General features: G+C 43.2%; 1 protein-coding gene and 1 pseudogene across 1 annotated transcript; one reads left to right on the forward strand and one right to left on the reverse strand.

Annotated features, from left to right (window-relative positions):
* Window positions 1–3,881: 3,881 nt before the first annotated feature.
* Window positions 3,882–7,172, reverse strand: LOC147455712 (uncharacterized). The gene is made up of 4 exons (XM_086515318.1): window positions 6,774–7,172; window positions 6,646–6,693; window positions 6,097–6,567; window positions 3,882–5,463 (listed from the first exon to the last, which is right to left on the reverse strand). The coding sequence occupies exons 1-4, from the start codon at window positions 7,045–7,047 to the stop codon at window positions 5,264–5,266; spliced, it is 993 nt and encodes a 330-aa protein (XP_086371444.1). The 5' UTR covers window positions 7,048–7,172; the 3' UTR covers window positions 3,882–5,263.
* Window positions 7,166–8,818, forward strand: LOC147455713 (uncharacterized; annotated as a pseudogene).
* Window positions 8,819–17,373: the final 8,555 nt, after the last annotated feature.

A 17,373-nucleotide genomic window follows, 5' to 3' on the forward strand; every position in this document is an offset into this window, starting at 1 on the left:
GCTCATGTAGGAGTTCCAAAGTTGTACGAGTCTAACCTAGAGAGCTCAACTTTATCCCATAGTTGAAGGGTTTGAGGCCCAAAGCTATAAAAGAGCCCTATGCTTAATGAGTAGTCATTCTTAGGTGAGTTCTCCTCTTTGTAGGGTGGACGGTCATGAGGCTCATGGGCTTTCCATGCCCATGTAGATCTTGATTTCTAATAATCAATTACACTTTCTTTCTTATTAGTCTTCTTTGTTTGATTATTTGGAGTGAGATTATATTAGAATGATGGTAGATCTCTTAATCCTCGAGTTAGTCTATGATATCCACACCATTGGCCATGGTGTGTGAGGGCTGTGCTTTCCTTCTCTTCATCTCTCTCTATGAGGTGTGCAGTTAGTGTGTGTGCATACGTAGTCGCATTGAGGGGTTGTGCCGGAATGGACACACTAATGTGGATTAGGTATCTTAATTGCATGCTTGTGTAGTTGTGATTAAGAGTTGTGAATGGAGTGATTGATGTGAGAGGTTAATTTCAACCACATGATTGTGTGCAAGTGATTAGTAAGTAGGAATGTGTTGTTGATTAGAGGAAGCCCTTTCCATGGCTTCTCTATATGATGAGTAGAAGGATCCCTTGAATCCTCTATGTCTATACATCTTAGGCTCGTGCTTCCATGCCCTAGCCGGGTTACCGATCCACGATTTGACAATTTTGTGGGTTGCAATTAGGTTGTGCTACAACGCACAACTTGTAGAGAGAGATGAAGAGAAGGAAGGCACAACCCTCACACACGATGGCCAATGCTGTGGATAGAATATATTAACTCAAAAAAGGGATTAGGAGATCTACCATCATACTAATACAATCTCACTCCACATAATCAAACAAAGAAGACTAATAAGAAAGAAAGTGTAATTGATTATTAGAAATCAAGAGCTACATGGGCATGGAAAGCCCATGAGCGTCATGACCATCCACTCTACAAAGAGGAGAACTCATCTAAGAATATTGACTACTCATTAAGCATAGGGCTCTTTTATAGCTTTGGGCCTCAAATCCTTCAACTATGGGATAAAGTTGATCTCTCTAGCCTACACTCATATAACTCTGGAACTCCTACATGAGCCCAAGGCTCTATACAATGAAAATGAAATATTGTGCACTATAGCACATCCATAGCTTGGTGTATAATTGGTGTAGCCTGTGTTAGCCGTTGCTAACACAAGTGTGCAATCTCCAAAGCTCTTATAGGTTTTTCACACAAAATACAATAAGTTCCACCTACGATCTTGTACACTTTTGTAGATTTACATACGTAGCACATGATCTCTAAAATAACTTCATTGATATTCACAAATACCAAGTCTCCATGTACCTATAAGGAGCAAGATGAGCAATAGACCTAGGAAGCTGTGCAGAAGGATCAACGGCTTGTGGAACATGCTGAGAGTTACAAGCAACATATTTTCCTACTACTGTTTGGATCAAGCTCTTGTGTAGAGCTTCTCTTGCACATTTTTAGCCTTCCCAAAGGGCTAAGGCCATAGTGATGTGTCCCTTTTTCTTAATGAAAAAAGAGAGTGTTTTTAAAAAATATAGATTTTTTTGATTGGTTAGTTCCAAGAACAGACACTCATTGTAAATATTTTTAAAGATAGAGCTTTGCAAACACTCATTACAAGGATTTTTTGGCTTGAGGAGTAAGACCTCGTGTAGAGAGGAGACACTCATTATAGAGATAGACTATAGAAAAGACTCATTACGAGGATTGAAGACAGGAGTTGTAGTTGTAAGCTCGTTCTATGAATCTATTATCTGGCATAATGCTCCCCCTCCCCCTTTCCACAGTAGCACCTGGTCGCGGGGGGGGGGGGGGGGGGGGGGGGGGGGGGGGGGAGAGAGAGAGAGAGAGAGAGAGAGAGAGAGAGAGAGAGAGAGAGAGAGAGAGAGAGAGAGAGTTCTGTGCATTGTCAGTGTGCCCTCACCTTGCCTGCCTTCGCGAGCTCCCTGCCACCGTTAATCGCGTCCTTTTTTTTGCCTGCACCCGAGCCCCCAACCCCTGGCCGCTCCTACTGCAACAATGCTAGAGAGGGGGATATCAGTGTGTGCTGGATGCCCCGTCTGCCAAAGCCGTGACCCCCAGCTTGAACTCCTCTAAAGTCGCCTCCTTGAGCACATCCCCTGAATGTGTTGCTAGCGAGAGGCCTCATTCCACTTCAACAACGCAGGGTTTCAGCTGCTCTAGTATCTCGTTGAGTCCGACTCCCCTAACAACTCATCCTTTTTCCGTGCTCTGCAAGCCCAGCCAAGCACCCGATCTTTGCCTCCCACCTCCCTCGTAGAGAGAGAGAAACTTATTTTATTTTCCAAGCCGGAGCCGTGGGTTTAGAAGTGAGGTCGAGGCCATGGCGGGAGGGAAGAGTAGCACAGTGTAAACCGAAGGAAGTTGAGCGCATCAGTAGCACCATGAAACGAAGGGGTGCTATCCAGAGTCGGAAATATCGTTCGACAATCAGAGGTCTTCCATAAGGGCAAACGTGCTGCTTCTAACACGGCCTGCTTTAGCAAGAAGATTCTGTGGAGCACAGGAAAAGCTGCATGGATTGCCGGTACTACCTTCCTCATTCTCGTGGTTCCCGTTATTATGGAGATGGATCGTGAAGCACAATTGGCTGAGCTTGAAGGTCACCTGGCTAGTCTCCTTGGAGTCCCATCTCAGACCCCTGGCCTTGCTACGATGACGTGATTGTCTGTCCTGGTCATTGGCAAAAGCTCCAGTTTCAAGGATGCGGTTCATGTAAAGAAGATGGGTGTAGTTGTGATGGCCAAGTGTTGAAGGCTATCGTGATTTTATCTAGGATGAGCTTTTCTACAACTGTTTGCAAAGTGTTTCGGACAAGCATGACAATGTACAGCTCGAGGCTTGATTATCCTGCATTAATTTTGAAAGTCGAGCTTATTTCAACTTCTTTTAGAGGTAAGCCCTCCATGGGAACACGACTATTTCTTTTTACGTCTGTAATGCAGACGTGTCTTTTCCCATAACAAACCCTGGGCGTGGGAATTTGCTCAGGTTGGGCTTTTCATAAAGCTAGTTGCGATAAAATGGAGATTTGAATTTGCTGAAGGCACCATGAAGGACCTTTGAAAGGTCAAAGACTGGTATTTTTTCTCATCATTTTAAAGTGAGATGTTGCTCTATTAATAGTAGTTTATACACCTGCTCAATGTGATGTACTTTTGCCATCAAAAGAGAGAGAGAGAGAGAGAGAGAGAGAGAGAGAGAGAGAGAGAGAGAGAGAATGCAGCTCTTCAGCAGCACCAGGCTGGGCTTTATGAGAACTGTGGTCATTTGATATTTTGTGAGCTTTATAGAATGTCTTGATCTTTGGCTAGGTTAAATTCATTTTGTGTTGAAGCCCTTAAAAACAGGTAGTGGAGTCAACACACATATCCCACTCCTTTGCCTCGCCTTTGAAAATAAGAGAGAGAGAGAGAGAGAGAGAGAGAGATGTGGAGAGTCAACCTTTTCAAAAACAACATCAATAGTGTAACTATTCAATTCATTTTGTGTTGAAGCCCTTAAAAGCAGGTAGTGGAGTCAACACACATATCCCACTCCTTTGCCTCGCCTTTGAAAGTTGTTTGTAGTTAAAGAGATTACACACATATCTGCACACATCCTATTATTTTCACACAAAGACAAAGAAACCCTTCATTCCCTAAAACGACTAATTTTTTCACTCATATTTCTTGTGAAGCCTCCCATTTGGTCTCTCTTAAACTTATATTGCAACTTCTCCCCTCCTCTCGCTCTCTCTCTACAATGCCCCTCTCCTCCTTTAGAAAAGTGTAGTGACAAAAGCAAGCATTGTCATGGGTGTATACATTAGCACAATAAGATGGATCATAGTTCTTAGTTATTTGTGGTGCCCAACGAACCCACACCATACAATACTAGCGAACAAGGGTGTGCTCAGCTTGGCCAATTAGTAAATGCAATGCCAAATGCAAATGCTCTGGTTACATGTGACAGTGAGCATTGCATTTGATTTGGCTATGGTTACCTGCTACAGTGAGCCATGAGACAGTGAGCATTAGAGCATTTTGATCTGGGGATTTTGGAGAGTATGTTCTCACCAAAGCCACCTCCAACAAGTGGAAAGATGGCGACCAACACCCCAAAAGCATCGGGGAGAGCCCGGGCCAGCTTTGCCTCTGTCCTAGCAGCCCCGAGCAAAATAGATCGCATCGAACAACTTCAAGCCGCCCTCGACATAGTCATGGAAGAAAACCGCGACCTCAAAGCGCGCCTTAGCACGCTCGAGGCGCGATTTGACTCCATGGTCGGTCTCACCACAAACAAAGTGAAGGAAGTCCAAGAAAAAGTCACTCAAGTTCACACGATCGTACTCGCCAAAGTGGAAACTTGTGTAAAGACAGAACTGCGGGAACGTCAGCTTCAAGAAGAGAATGCCCTCAAGCTTCGCATTGGAGGGCTGCCCCAAGCATGGGACAAGTGCAATCAAGACTTCTGCAAATTGATTGGTACCTCAACGAAACTCTTAAACCGGTTCATGTTTACTACGATGCGGTAGAATGTATCGTCAACAAGTTCAACACCAAGCGCACACCTAGTGGACATGCCATTCTTGAGTTCAAAGACAAAGAGGAACGGCTCCGACTACTCTAGCAATTGCGTCTCCTTAAAGACACCGGGTTTTGGATTGCTGAAGAACTCACCCCGACACAAATCAAGCACAAAGGTGAAGAGCTGAAAAAAGTGCGTGAAGCACGAGCCAACGGAAAGTGGGCCGTATATCGTGGAGGGAAGGCCATCATCTAAGAGTTTCGAACTCCTAAACCGGCCCCTACCCCATAGGACCTTCTTAGGCTTTGTTTTTCTTTTGATGGACCCTCAATCCCTAGCTGATATGTATCGATTGCCCTCACTTAGAGAAAGCGATTGTAATGTTTTGTTTTTGGTCCCATGGGTCATATCTGACCTTCGAAGACGATAATTCAATCTATCTATCTCTCCCCAAGAATTATTTCTTGCAACATAAAAAATTGATGCTGCTCCTCTCTCTCTCTCAATCTTGCATGCACTACATTATTGTAAAGCATTAATTTGGATCATTATCACTAGGCAGGCCTCGTGATTTTATCAATTTTTTCCTTCTTGTTTTCCTCACAACAGAAAAGAACAATTTCGAATCAAAAACTCAAAGACCTAGGTACATTTTCTTAAAAGTGAAAGATAAGACAACAAACCATTACTTACTTTGTGTGTACGCTCTTGGATGTGTATTTGAGTCCACCTTTGCCTCAACAACAAGTTGCTTTCTTTGACTCTTCCATGGTGAACTTGTCGATGACTCGCTAATGTCAATCATGCTACGTTTAGGTGATTGACTGATCCCTTTGGAATGCGCGTGTGCACGAATGGTTGCATTAAATGCAACTCTTTGCCACTCTACAATGAATAATAAACACTCTTGTAACACAAGTTATGAACATGCAACAAAACAATTTCCATTTTACATAAAGCAACACAATTATTATCAAGAATGCATAGGAAAAATCATCTTTTCAGCACAACAAGAAATAAATACTTGCTTCTCTTTAAGGTCGGAGAATTCAACACAACAATGGATATGAAAAATGCTCCCTTTTTTCTCTAAGATCAAAGAAACCATAACGAAATCATGTTTTTTCCCCCTCCAACCTTGCCCCTTTTTTTTTCCTACACACGACACCTGGAAGGCTTATGCAAGAAGACACATGCAAGGAAGAAGAGAGAGAGAGAGAGAGAGAGAGAGAGAGAGAGAGAATGCACATCGAGAGAGAAGAGGAGAGAGAGCATGAGAGAGAGAGAGAGAGAGAGAGAGAGAGAGAGAGAGAGAGAGACTGAAAAAGCCAAAAAAAATTCCACCCAATGAAAAACTTATCATCCTCTCTCCCTCTCTCCCTCCCTCCCTCCCTCTCTCTCTCTCTCTCTGAGCATTCTTTATCAAACTGTTTGGCCAAAATCTCACAAATTCCGTATGAGCTTCGGTTTCCCTCGTGGCCCATGTAATCTGCTTGCTTTGCTGAATTTTAGTCAAACCATCTTTTAGACTGCGCACAGCTAGAAATTTCTCGGTCTGCTCTTGCACATCCTCCCAATAATTGTTGCGTTGTCTTGTCTCGATCAAAAACTTTTCACGATTCCAATCACTATTCTTCACTTTATTTTCCAGCACACACAAGCATGCACAGAAGTAAGCCAAAGTAAAATTCATGCAAGCTAGTTGCCCTCGTAGGCTCGCATCACTGCCAAGATGCTTCATAGCTTGCTGATGGAACCATTTCGCTATCGGAGATATCTTGGGATAGCCAGTCCCAGCTGCAAACGAACAATAAACAACCCATACATCCTTCTTCCACAATTCGCATACCACCCTGCTCTTCCCCCAACCACTAGACTGGAAAAGGCCAGCAGTCGGAGCATAGCCATACCCTCGCATTATGCACGACAAAGCCTGATGCATAGTGGAGACGTTGTCTGGGTTCTGGAATTCCAGGTTAAACGCCTTTTCTAAAAGAGCGTGAAAAAGAGAAAACATCAGAGAGCAAGGGGCGGAAAGCTTTGCTTATCTCCAGTCAGTCGGCTTACCTGTGGTACTCAACTCATCAACTTCTATCCACTGTTTTTTGGATAAGCCTGAAAATAGAGAATGAAGCAAGATGAGAGGTGAATTTCAATCGGCAAAGCCCTACTCACAGACACAGACAGAACATTACCTCCTGGTTCGTCAGTTATGATAACGTGCACGACCTCGGGCCACGTAAGGGACAACGGCTCCACTTCTGAGAGTGGGAGCCATGTCCCCAAACCATGGAATTCTACAAACACTTTCTTCACCGCATGCTTCACCCGAAGTGTATCCAGCAACCAAAACGTGAAGCCCTCCTCAAGATCATCAGACACAGGCACGCGTTCCACTGCTCTCTTGCCGAGCGTGTCTGCATCTCTGGCTTTCTCGGCTGCTCGGTGTAGCACGACTTCTCTCACCATTGCTGTGTGACCTAAAATAGGAGCTAGAGCGCAGTGGCAGCGAGCTTGCCCTAAAAGTGGAGCATTACAAATAGAGCGCCTAAAAGAGGCTTATTTTTTGTTTTTTTACGTGTAAGCTAGGCATCTGGTGAGGAATGATGATCCGTTGAACTGCTTCCTTCCAATCAGAAGAGCCATCCGTGCAGTTGGCGGATGTGGAATTGTTGTTCTGTTTATGGACACATCCTCTGAAATATCAAATTTCTCTGCTCCGGATTGGGCTGACCCTTCGGACCGAGTTGCTGCTGGTAATGTCAAGCTAGCACCTCCAATCTGGGGGATCTTCCCAGCAGACATCTCAGGAAAGGATACACTGCAGCTCTTTCCCGCTAAAACTCTTAATAGCATTGCTAGTTGCATTGGGGCTGTGAGATACGGCAGGCCATTGTGGTGGGCTACTTTCAAGTCTCATCTGCCTTAATTACATAAAGGGGAGGAGTATATAGAGCATGCTAAGCTATCTGCCTTTGAGGTAACACGCAGCCTTGCTCAAGATAAGCTGTTGGGAGGGGCTGGTGAATGGTTTAAACACATCACCGAAAACAAGGTCCTCCTAGAAGAGGCAGCATTGAGTTTGTTAGGAGCTACCATTGGACTTGATGTTGACCCCCGTTCTAAACTCTCATCAAAACTGGTGGCGAACCATCTTCTGTCAGTTCTTTCTATTTCGCCATCTCGAGAACTGGTGTGGACAGTGTGGAGCTCTGAGCCACTTGTATCAAATGCTGCAGCAGAGGCCATTAGACGTCTGAATGGATCAGGCAGGAGTCGGGAACTTTATACCTCACTAGTGAATGCGCTGGCAGCTGGTTGGATTGACAGGGGATTTACAGGGGAGCTGGTAGCTAAGATCATACTTCTAGAGGCGAAAAAGAAAGGAGAGGAAAGTCAGTCTGGCCTCTGCACTGTGGATAATTTCTGCAAGCACTTGGTTGGAAAGTCATTGTCAGAACTGATTACGCGACCAATGACTGACAAGGAAAAGAAATTAGCCAAAGCCCAGTTGCATTTCAACTCATTTCGAAGGATTTACAAGAAGCTCTCTGATATGACATTTGATGACTTTTTGCACTTTGCTGAGCGAGGCTGTGCAGTCCAATGTGTTGCAGGCGCATGGGGGGTTGATCTCATCATTTTTGCCTTTACTGGCGATGATGGTGATGAATTGAAACTGAACAACACAACAGCTATCTATGTTCAGGTGAAGTTAAGGGGGAAAGATGATGCAACCAATGTAACTGTTGCCAAGGCTTCTCCTCAGTATGCAGGGTTGCGTGTAGCATCAGAGATGCCTTATATGAGCTTATATATGAATGTGCTTGATAAAGTTTATAAATCAAGTGCCAATTGGGTAGATGCAACACTTATTTCTGCTGCGGTAGAAGCATCTGCTTCAAAACCCATCCAAGATGCTCTGAAGGAGATTAGGAAAGAGAAGCAGCCTGACGATGATTTCATGGAAGCTGACGGGGGACAGAAGGGACGAGCTTCTCAGGCTTGGAAAGCGTGGTTCAAAGAGAGAGGTAAAGATCTGCAGACTGTCCTGGTTGTAAAGGGCTTGGACGCTTTTGAGCTGGATGAAGGACTGAAGGAGCAGCTTAAACAAATTGTGAAAACATCAAGATCCCCCTTTTTTTCGGATAGTTGTAACAACCTTCACAAACAACTATTGGATCTACAAAAACCTGGTCTCCAAGAGATGTTCAAAATGGAGAACTTTGATGAGTTTTGAGTAGCACTGCCCAATATGTCTTTTGCCCCAGAGTTTTGAGTAGCCACTTTTTTTTTTCTTTTGCACTCACAATTGTGAGCGGCAAAGGCCTGATATGCAGCAAATGGTTCGTGCTTGTTGCCATTGGTCCTGCAGCTCCTGCTATTGCGCCTCAATTCTAATGATTTTATTGAGTTTTGAAAATTTGTGCTAGAGAAAGTCCTCTCAGCTTCGGATGCTGAACAAACCAGCTTTCGTGTTGACATTGCTGCGTCGTCTTCCCCCAATCACTGAAGCAGCATCCACGAAAGCAGGTGGGAAAAAAAAGCGAACGAAAAAAAAAAGCATTCATGTACATACATGAATGCACACATCCCTATGTATGCATTCATGTATGTACATATATATATATATATATATATAGATGCACTGACAGAACAACTGATTTGAACCTACACATGAGGTGTATTATTAAAGCTTATTGAAGTATTTTAGTTTACAACGGGACACACAAAGTGCACACAAAACCTCCCTTCAAATAGACCATTGCATTGAGTTTTTTAATATATAAATATAGATACAAATATATATAATTATATATATATATATCATATATACATATATATTTTATATATATATATATATATAGATATAATATATGGCTTCTATAATTGTATTAGACTTAATTTTTGTTGTAGATAAGGTCGTACATTGCTCTCAATGAGACTCCAAGACGCTGCACCACCAACAAAAGTGGCCTCTAGTAGATGTCGTGCCTATGTTCCCTACATAATGTGCATATGTGTAACCAATTGGATTAGCTTCTTTTGCCTCCAGAGCAAATAGGTAACCCCTTTGTACCATTCAAGTACCTCATCACACACTTCACTACCACTCAAAACTTCTTTCTAGGATTAGCCATAAGACATAAACCGGCGAACCATTCTTGCTTTTAAAGCAATGTTTGGACGTATAGGTATACACCACAGTACTAAATGCTGTTGCATAAGGAGGCCTTGCCATTTCAACCAAGGCCTTTGTGTGAATATATGCTTTTATGTGTGTGTGTGGAGTGGGTGTGAGAGCATATCTTGATACAAAGTTCTACACCCACTATTGGGCACTGATGATGTTAGTGGGGACGTCATAGTATCTAGTCCATACTATGCATAATGAAGTTGATAGTTATATAGTCTCTGAGTGCCTTTGCTAATTGAAGCGCCTCTCTTATTCTCACATCGAGGAAGGCATCACATGCGCTTTCTGTATATCCTCTCCCACTCTCCAAAATCAATAACGATCTCGCTCGCGTAGATTGCAACGAAAAGATAGTAGGGAACCACGTGCACCGTAGACCACAACCATGAGCCACACCTGCAATCTGCGTCGGCCTTCGGTCTCCAAGGCGGCCACCTGCAAGGCAAAGACATGCATTTTGGCAACAAGGCTTTGTTGGCACTATTCGTTGCACGTGAGGCACACCCACAAACTTGAAGGTAAAACTTTCTCAGAGGAGGTCATCCATCACAATACTGTTTTACCCAAGTACGCTTAACTGCAAGGGAACTAACCACTTATATAAGCCTTGTTGATGTTATTACAATCAAAGGATTGTATTCTTAAGCATTATCGTGTAGGAGGTAGTTAGATAGAGGAAGAAATAGTAGAAGGTATTGAGAAAGTAATGAAATGAAGAAAAGTCTATTACCTGATGGTAGATAAAGTTTCATGTTGTCCTTGGTATGAGATCTTTTGTTTTTTGTATTTTTGCGTAAGGCTATAACAGTCCTCAATTGCTTTCTCCGATATGCTAACCACAGTGCTATCCACACGAGTGCTAACCATAATTTGTTATTCATAATATTGTTGTCCATTATTATTTTTAACCACACTTGCTATCTATAGTGTTGATACCGATAGTTTTGTTATAAAGTAGCGTTTTAAAACATGATAACAAGTTTTTCTTATTTTGTATTATGAAGTGTAGCATATGAGATGGGATTTTGTATGCTAAGATCATGACATCATGATTAGATCAATAGATAGGAATGGTATAAAGAGTCATTGAAAGGAGCAATTTGCCCATATGTGGTCTTTTTTTTTTTTCCCAACAAAGTAGAGAAAATTATATTACCATGAGAGGAAAGGCAAATATACAAACAGTCCAACACATATGAGTACAATCAGACAAAAACTTTCACAAACTTTGGAGTGTGACTGAGGTTTGAGCCCTGGCTTAATCATACAAACAGATATCCCATCCATCAAACACCTAGGGAATGCTTAAACCCATGCAGATCAGTGATCATTTTTTGGAGCTTATCCATAAACTCAGAAGCCTTAGTCACCGCTTCATATGCTTTTTGGATTTCCAACAAAGAAGAGAAAATTATATTACCATGAGAGGAAAGGAAAATACACAAACAGTCCAACACATCTGAGTACAATCAGACAAAAACTGTCCCAAGCTTTGGAGTGTGACTGAGGTTTGAGCCGTGACTTAATCATACAAATAGATATCCCATCCATCAAACACCTAGGGAATGCCAAACCCATGCAGACCAGTGATCATTTTCTAGAGCTTATCCATAAACCCAGAAGCCTTAGTCACAAGTATGATTTTTAAAGTTGCTTTGCGGGGAAGAGAGAGAGAGAGAGAGAGAGCTAGGGTTACGGGCTCTTAGCGATGGTGTAACTAGGTTTAGCCACATAGCCAGGGCGTAACCTCCGGGGTTACGCCTCACCCTCATCATTATGCTTACTCCCCCTCCCTTGCCTCTTCATGAGCCCACGTTCCCTAACGCATGGCACCCGTCAAATTGTTTACCTCACCGTAGCCTCGTTGTTCCTAATGCCCCTCAGGAGGACTCTCTGCTCGCCAAGACCGTGCTCTTCCAAGAAGTGCTATCCGCCCTCCCCCATGGTCTCGCGCAGAAGCTCAGGGCAACACTACCGCAAAGTGATGGCATAGCAGCAGCACCACCCCATCCCCAGAATGCTACAGAGAAGCATCAAGGCGGTGATCAACCAAGCACCAACCAATAGCAGAGTTCGCTGCCCGAAAACCTTTTCTAGGGAGAAAGCTATCGTCCTACTGCTGCAGGAAGCACACCAGAAGGCGAAGAAAGTAAGCCCCGGGTTACCCTCCCTGCTTGTCAAATAAGGAAAAAACAGAAAGATTTAGAAGAGAGAGCTTTGATAGGATTGTTAGCTGGTCCTCATCCTCCAGTGGAAATACTCAGAAACTGGATTCGCACACAATGGGGGACATTAGCAGCGGAGGTGGAGACCATTTAGGCTTTGCCCAAAGTTCACGACCTGTTTGTTTTCAAACAGCCCGAAATGGCTTTCTCTGTTTTAAGTCATGGACAGTGGGTGATTCGTTCATCCCCTCTCAGTCTGTTTAGGTGGAATAAAGATTTCAATCGTGAGCGGTCGGCTCTGGTTAACTACACGGTATGGGTGGAGTTCCCCAACCTTCCTATGCACTATCATGCACACCTGGCTGAGATAGGATCTTCCTTGGGTAAGGTTCTAGGAGGTAGGCAAAAAGCCAATTACATTCCTTCTTGGCACCCTCAGGTTCTTATCGAGATGGATATTTCTAGAGCTTTGCCAGAAGCCATATACATTTTCACTGATGATGGAGAACTCTTTGTCCAAGAGATCACGTACAAATATCTTCCGAATACCTTCTTTCACTATGGGGACAAAAACCACTTTGTCAAGGACTGCCCTATTAAATTTCCCCCTCCCCCCCAACCTGATCCTTCAGTCAACCAGGGAAAGACTAACAAAGGAGACCAGTCTAAGTTCACAACAGTAACTCACAATCGAGGTAGGGGATCCGCTCCAAACCAGGATAAAGGCAAAGAAAAATTTAGAGAAAAACCCAAACACTGGCAGCCCAATAGGTTCTTGGTACTGGCTCCTCTTACTGGATTTGATGAAAATGACTTCCTAGATTCTGAAATCTCAGAGTCAGAAGCTGAAGAAACATCACCTACTAATTTAGAAAATCAGGTGAATAAGATGGACGAGGATACTTTAAGCGACCTAAACCTAGCCGCTCCCCAAACAGACGCAACTAACAGAGAGAATATCCCACCGACATCCTCCTCTGCTCCGATGGAAATCCATAAGGACAATAAAGGAAGTCATAAGCAATCGTCTCAGAAGCCTTCTAAGTCCTCGGCAGAAAAGAAAAAAGACAAATCAGTTCATAAATGAAAGTCCTATCTTGGAATATTAAAGGGTTGACAGACTCCTCTAAGTCTAGGAAAATAAAAAATTGGATTATGGATAACCCTGTTGATGTAGTCTCTCTCCAGGAGGTGAAAGTCAATGGAGATGATCTTACCAGGCGGTTGAGGGAAATTTCCCCTCACTTAGATGGTTCTCTTCCTCCCACTGTAGGGGGTCAAGCGGCTCGGTCCTGGGTATCGCTAGTAAATGGGTGGATGCAGCTAATGTAGTACAATCAGAGGATCATTGGGTTGCGGTCCCTTTGTCTAACATCCCTAATTGTACCATAGTGTCAGTTTATGCTGCGGGATCTACTGCTCAAAGGAGGCAATTATGGGAAGACCTTGACCATATTCAAGGTGAGGTCCTTCTTACAGGTGACTTCAACATGGTGGAATCCTCTCATGACAGGTTCTTGGGGAAGGGCGTAGTGGTCCATGGTGCGGAAAAATCAGCGTGGGAACTTCTTAAGTCTAATCATGATCTTTGGGACTGCGGGGAGGTAGGTGTGTTTTCTTGGCAAAATTACTCGAGAGGTGAACTGGCAAGGAAAGCTAGGGTGGGTAGAACCTATGTGTCTCTCTCCCTCGCTAACTCGTTTAGTAGGGTCAAAACCAAAGTCAACTTCAACTCCTGTCTCTCCGACCATTACCCCATCATTACCACTATCGACCAAAAAGCCAACAAAATAAGAAACCAGTGGTTTCACACTGATCCCTCCCTATTCAAGCTTTCGATGGTTCAAGAAGCGGTCCTATCTATCTGGGCCGGAAATTTTTCTAGATCTTCTAGAGCAGCTGCCTCCTGGTCCCTAGCAATAAAGGAAACACAAAATATTCTCTCAAAGTTGAGAAAAGAAGCCTCTTTAATTAGAAGGAAGAGACGTGACCAGATCTACAGTGCTCTCGTTGAGCTTGAGGCGGGCTTTCAGGATGAATCATCCCAAAACACCATCCTGGAGCTAAGGGCCAGAATTAAACAGGAGGAGGACGTAGCTTGCAAACATGCTTCTCTTTTCTTTAGAGAATGGTGGGCCGGGAAGATAGACCGTCCTAATAAACTGATGTTTAAAATGCTCCGGAAAAATCAAGTCAGAGAAGTTGTCCCCCTCTTCGTGGTCTCAGACAGTGCTATTAAGACAGAGAATGAAAACCTTGATTATATCCCGTAATTATTTCGGTAAACTCTTTGCCCCGAAAGAAGAGGTAACTGATTAGATAGTAGCATCTAGAGAAGTGATATGGAAGTACAAACTCCCGGTGATTGGTGAAGGAGCAAGATTGTCCTCAGACCCCCTTCTCCCTCTCCGAAATCAGAACAGCTATAGAATCTCTAGCGCCCCACAAGTCCCCGGGAATTGATAGTCTTCCTTCGAAATTTCTTCAGGTCTTCAAGGAAGTGTTAGCCCCTTTCCTCTTGCAAGTATGAGAGGAGTCAGTCCGACATAAAGCTTTACCTTACTCTATTAACATTGGGATTATCAAGCTACTACAAAAGAAAGGTGCCAGGGAAGACCTTGCCAATTGGTGGCCTGTCACCATGCTTACTGCCTGTTACAAAATATTTTCCAAGGTGGTTTCTCTTCGGATCACTCCTCTCCTCATGAAGTGGATAAGTGCGGAACAAAAAGGATTCATCAAGGGTAGAAGAATTATCGAGGCGGTCAAAGCCTTATGGGAAGGCATTGAATATGCTGAAGACTCTGGCATTGATTTTGTATTTGTTAAAATAGACTTTGATAAGGCCTATGAGTGCCTTGAATGGTCCTTCATCCTCAAAGTTTGGAAAAAATGGGGTTTGGTCTGGGTCTGATCCGATTTGTAACCACCTTATTTGGGCATGCCAGAGCGAGGGTCTCTCTGAATTCTTTGAACTCAATAAATCAATTAGGCAAGGCTGCCCCCTGGCCCCTCTCCTGTTTGCTACTAGTGCTGATGGATTAAACTGTCTCGTCAAAGGTAGGATGGCTGAAGGGCGTATTAGAGGGATCCCCCTCCCCAATAGCCACAAGCAGCAATGCCTCTCACAGTTTGCTGATGACACTAACGCTCTTCTCAACAATGATAACACTACTTTAATGAATTTCTGGCTTGCAATGGATATTTTTTGCCTAGCCTCTGGGTCTAAGGTCAATCATAGTAAAACAGGCATCAGAGCCTCCATCACTCCTCTTCCGGGCTGGATCACTCAACAAGGCTCCAACGTCATTAAAGAAGGTGAAATTTTCAGGCTCTTAGGCATACCGTTTGGATTTAATGTGTCACTCAAAGCCAGGTGGGAATGGGTCTTGTAGAAATTTATTACCAAGATAGAGAGGTGGAAATGGTTCCAATCCTCTCTGGCAGGTCGAGTTCTAGTCATCAATCACTTCTTGGCAGCATACGTGTTGTTTTTTCTTAGTTGTTGGAGACCTCGAGAAGTTCATCTCAAGCCTATCAAGAAGTATTGCAGTAACTTCCTGTGGACAGGTGACCCTTTCAAGAGAGCAGCAGCCAAGGTCAAATTGGAAATCTGCTGCTTACCTATTAACAAAGGTGGTCTAGGAGTTAGAAACATATCTAGTTTGGCGGACAAATTAGCGGTCAAATTAATCATCAGGGCTCTATTAGATACTAGTCAAGAATGGGCTTTACTTCTCTTCAAGAACCTAAACAAATTCTTAGTGGATCTTGCCCCGAACTAGGCTAGTCTAACCTGGGTTACAGTTTCTTTGGTCCCTACCCCATCAAAGCGAAAGGGTCAGACTTGTTGAAATCTCTATGAATAGATCAAGGCCAAACCTTGTTGTCCATTGGTTATCCAACAACTCCACCTCGGTTAGGAAATTTGACTCAATCTGGTGGCCTCTTGCCCCCATTCCCCAGATAGCTCAGAGACAACAGAGAACTGGCCTCAGATGCCACAGGAAAGGCTTCTCTACATGGACAGATTTGTGGTCTAAACAGCATCATGGATGGTTGACAACAGAGGAGCTCATTTTGCTCTCTCCTCTCCAGCCTTGGGAAATCACCCTCCTAATCTCCCGGACAGTCCTCTTTCCTCCTGAGTAAAGCTGGAAACTCTCTTATCATGATTCGGTTCCAGTCTATGCCTTTGGCTGGAAAGGGGGTTACAAACTCATCCACCCCCAAATCTATTATAATGACATCTCCCCCCCTCTCCATATCACCCTTAACCTGAGATGGGCAGTAAACCTCGACAGGAGACAATGGATGTTTAAGTTCAAAAATATTTGGGATAAAGTGATATACCCAAAGAAATATGTTCTTCTTTGGCTATGTCTCCACAAAGCCATTTGGACGGGAGAAAGAAGTCTTAAGGCAGGGATTTCTGCAGGTTTAAGAATGATGTAGAGACTATTTGTCACCTATTCATGACTTGCCCCCAGTCGGCCAGGTTACTCGCTCCTCTTAGAGTTGTTCTCAATAAGTCTGTGTCATGGAAGCAGTTATTACTTGGGGACTCTATTGGTATTCTTTCCACCTTCTGGAGCAAAGCGAGAGCATAATTTCTATGGGTTATTTCGAAGCAGAGAAATAACTATTATTTTGATGGGACTTACCAGGCACCTAGCCTGAGAATACTTTTTACTGAAATTAATTTACAGGTCTTCAAGCTGAGGGTCAAGGACATCAATATCTACCTGCTGCGTAACTGAATTTGCAAAGATGCTGCAGATTTTTTGATTGGTATGTATGATGAAGAGCTATCGCAGATGAGGAACCAAGGCAAGATGCAGGAGATTACAAGGATGAGAGCTGAACACAATGAAGAAACCCATATGTGGTCTTGTCTGTATGTTGGTGGTAACTTATTTGATAGTATTAGTGCATTTTTGTCCATGAGTGTTAGAAATGATATTTGTTGTTTCCCTTTTTAAGAATCTCTATACTGAAGTTGTTTATAATAAATGTCGATAATGTTTTGTAATAGGTGCTTGAGTTTTTCAAAGAAATGTTGTGGATGTGTATTAGAAATATGGTATATTCCAGTGGCATGTTTATATGTGTACAAAATGTAGCTTGTATTAGTTCATGAGTTGTGTTTATATTTATTTCGTGTATTGTAAATATATATTGTTTGCTACGTATAATTGTTGTAACAACTAATGCAATTATAGTTCGTGATGTATTTTGATATTTTGAGTGTCATGATGTAACTTAAAATTAATCAAATCACATGTTTTAGTTTGTTTATGAAAGAGTACTTGAAATTTTTGTATCAGTATAGTCATTACCAGTCTAGGCTAGTCGGGGGGGGGGGAGAGAGAGAGAGAGAGAGAGAGAGAGAGAGAGAGAGAGAGAGAGAGAGAGAGAGAGAGAGAGAGAGAG

Source organism: Adiantum capillus-veneris, chromosome 6 (assembly GCF_014529385.1).
Source record: "Adiantum capillus-veneris isolate H3 chromosome 6, ASM1452938v2, whole genome shotgun sequence".
Classification (NCBI taxonomy): Eukaryota; Viridiplantae; Streptophyta; class Polypodiopsida; order Polypodiales; family Pteridaceae; genus Adiantum; species Adiantum capillus-veneris.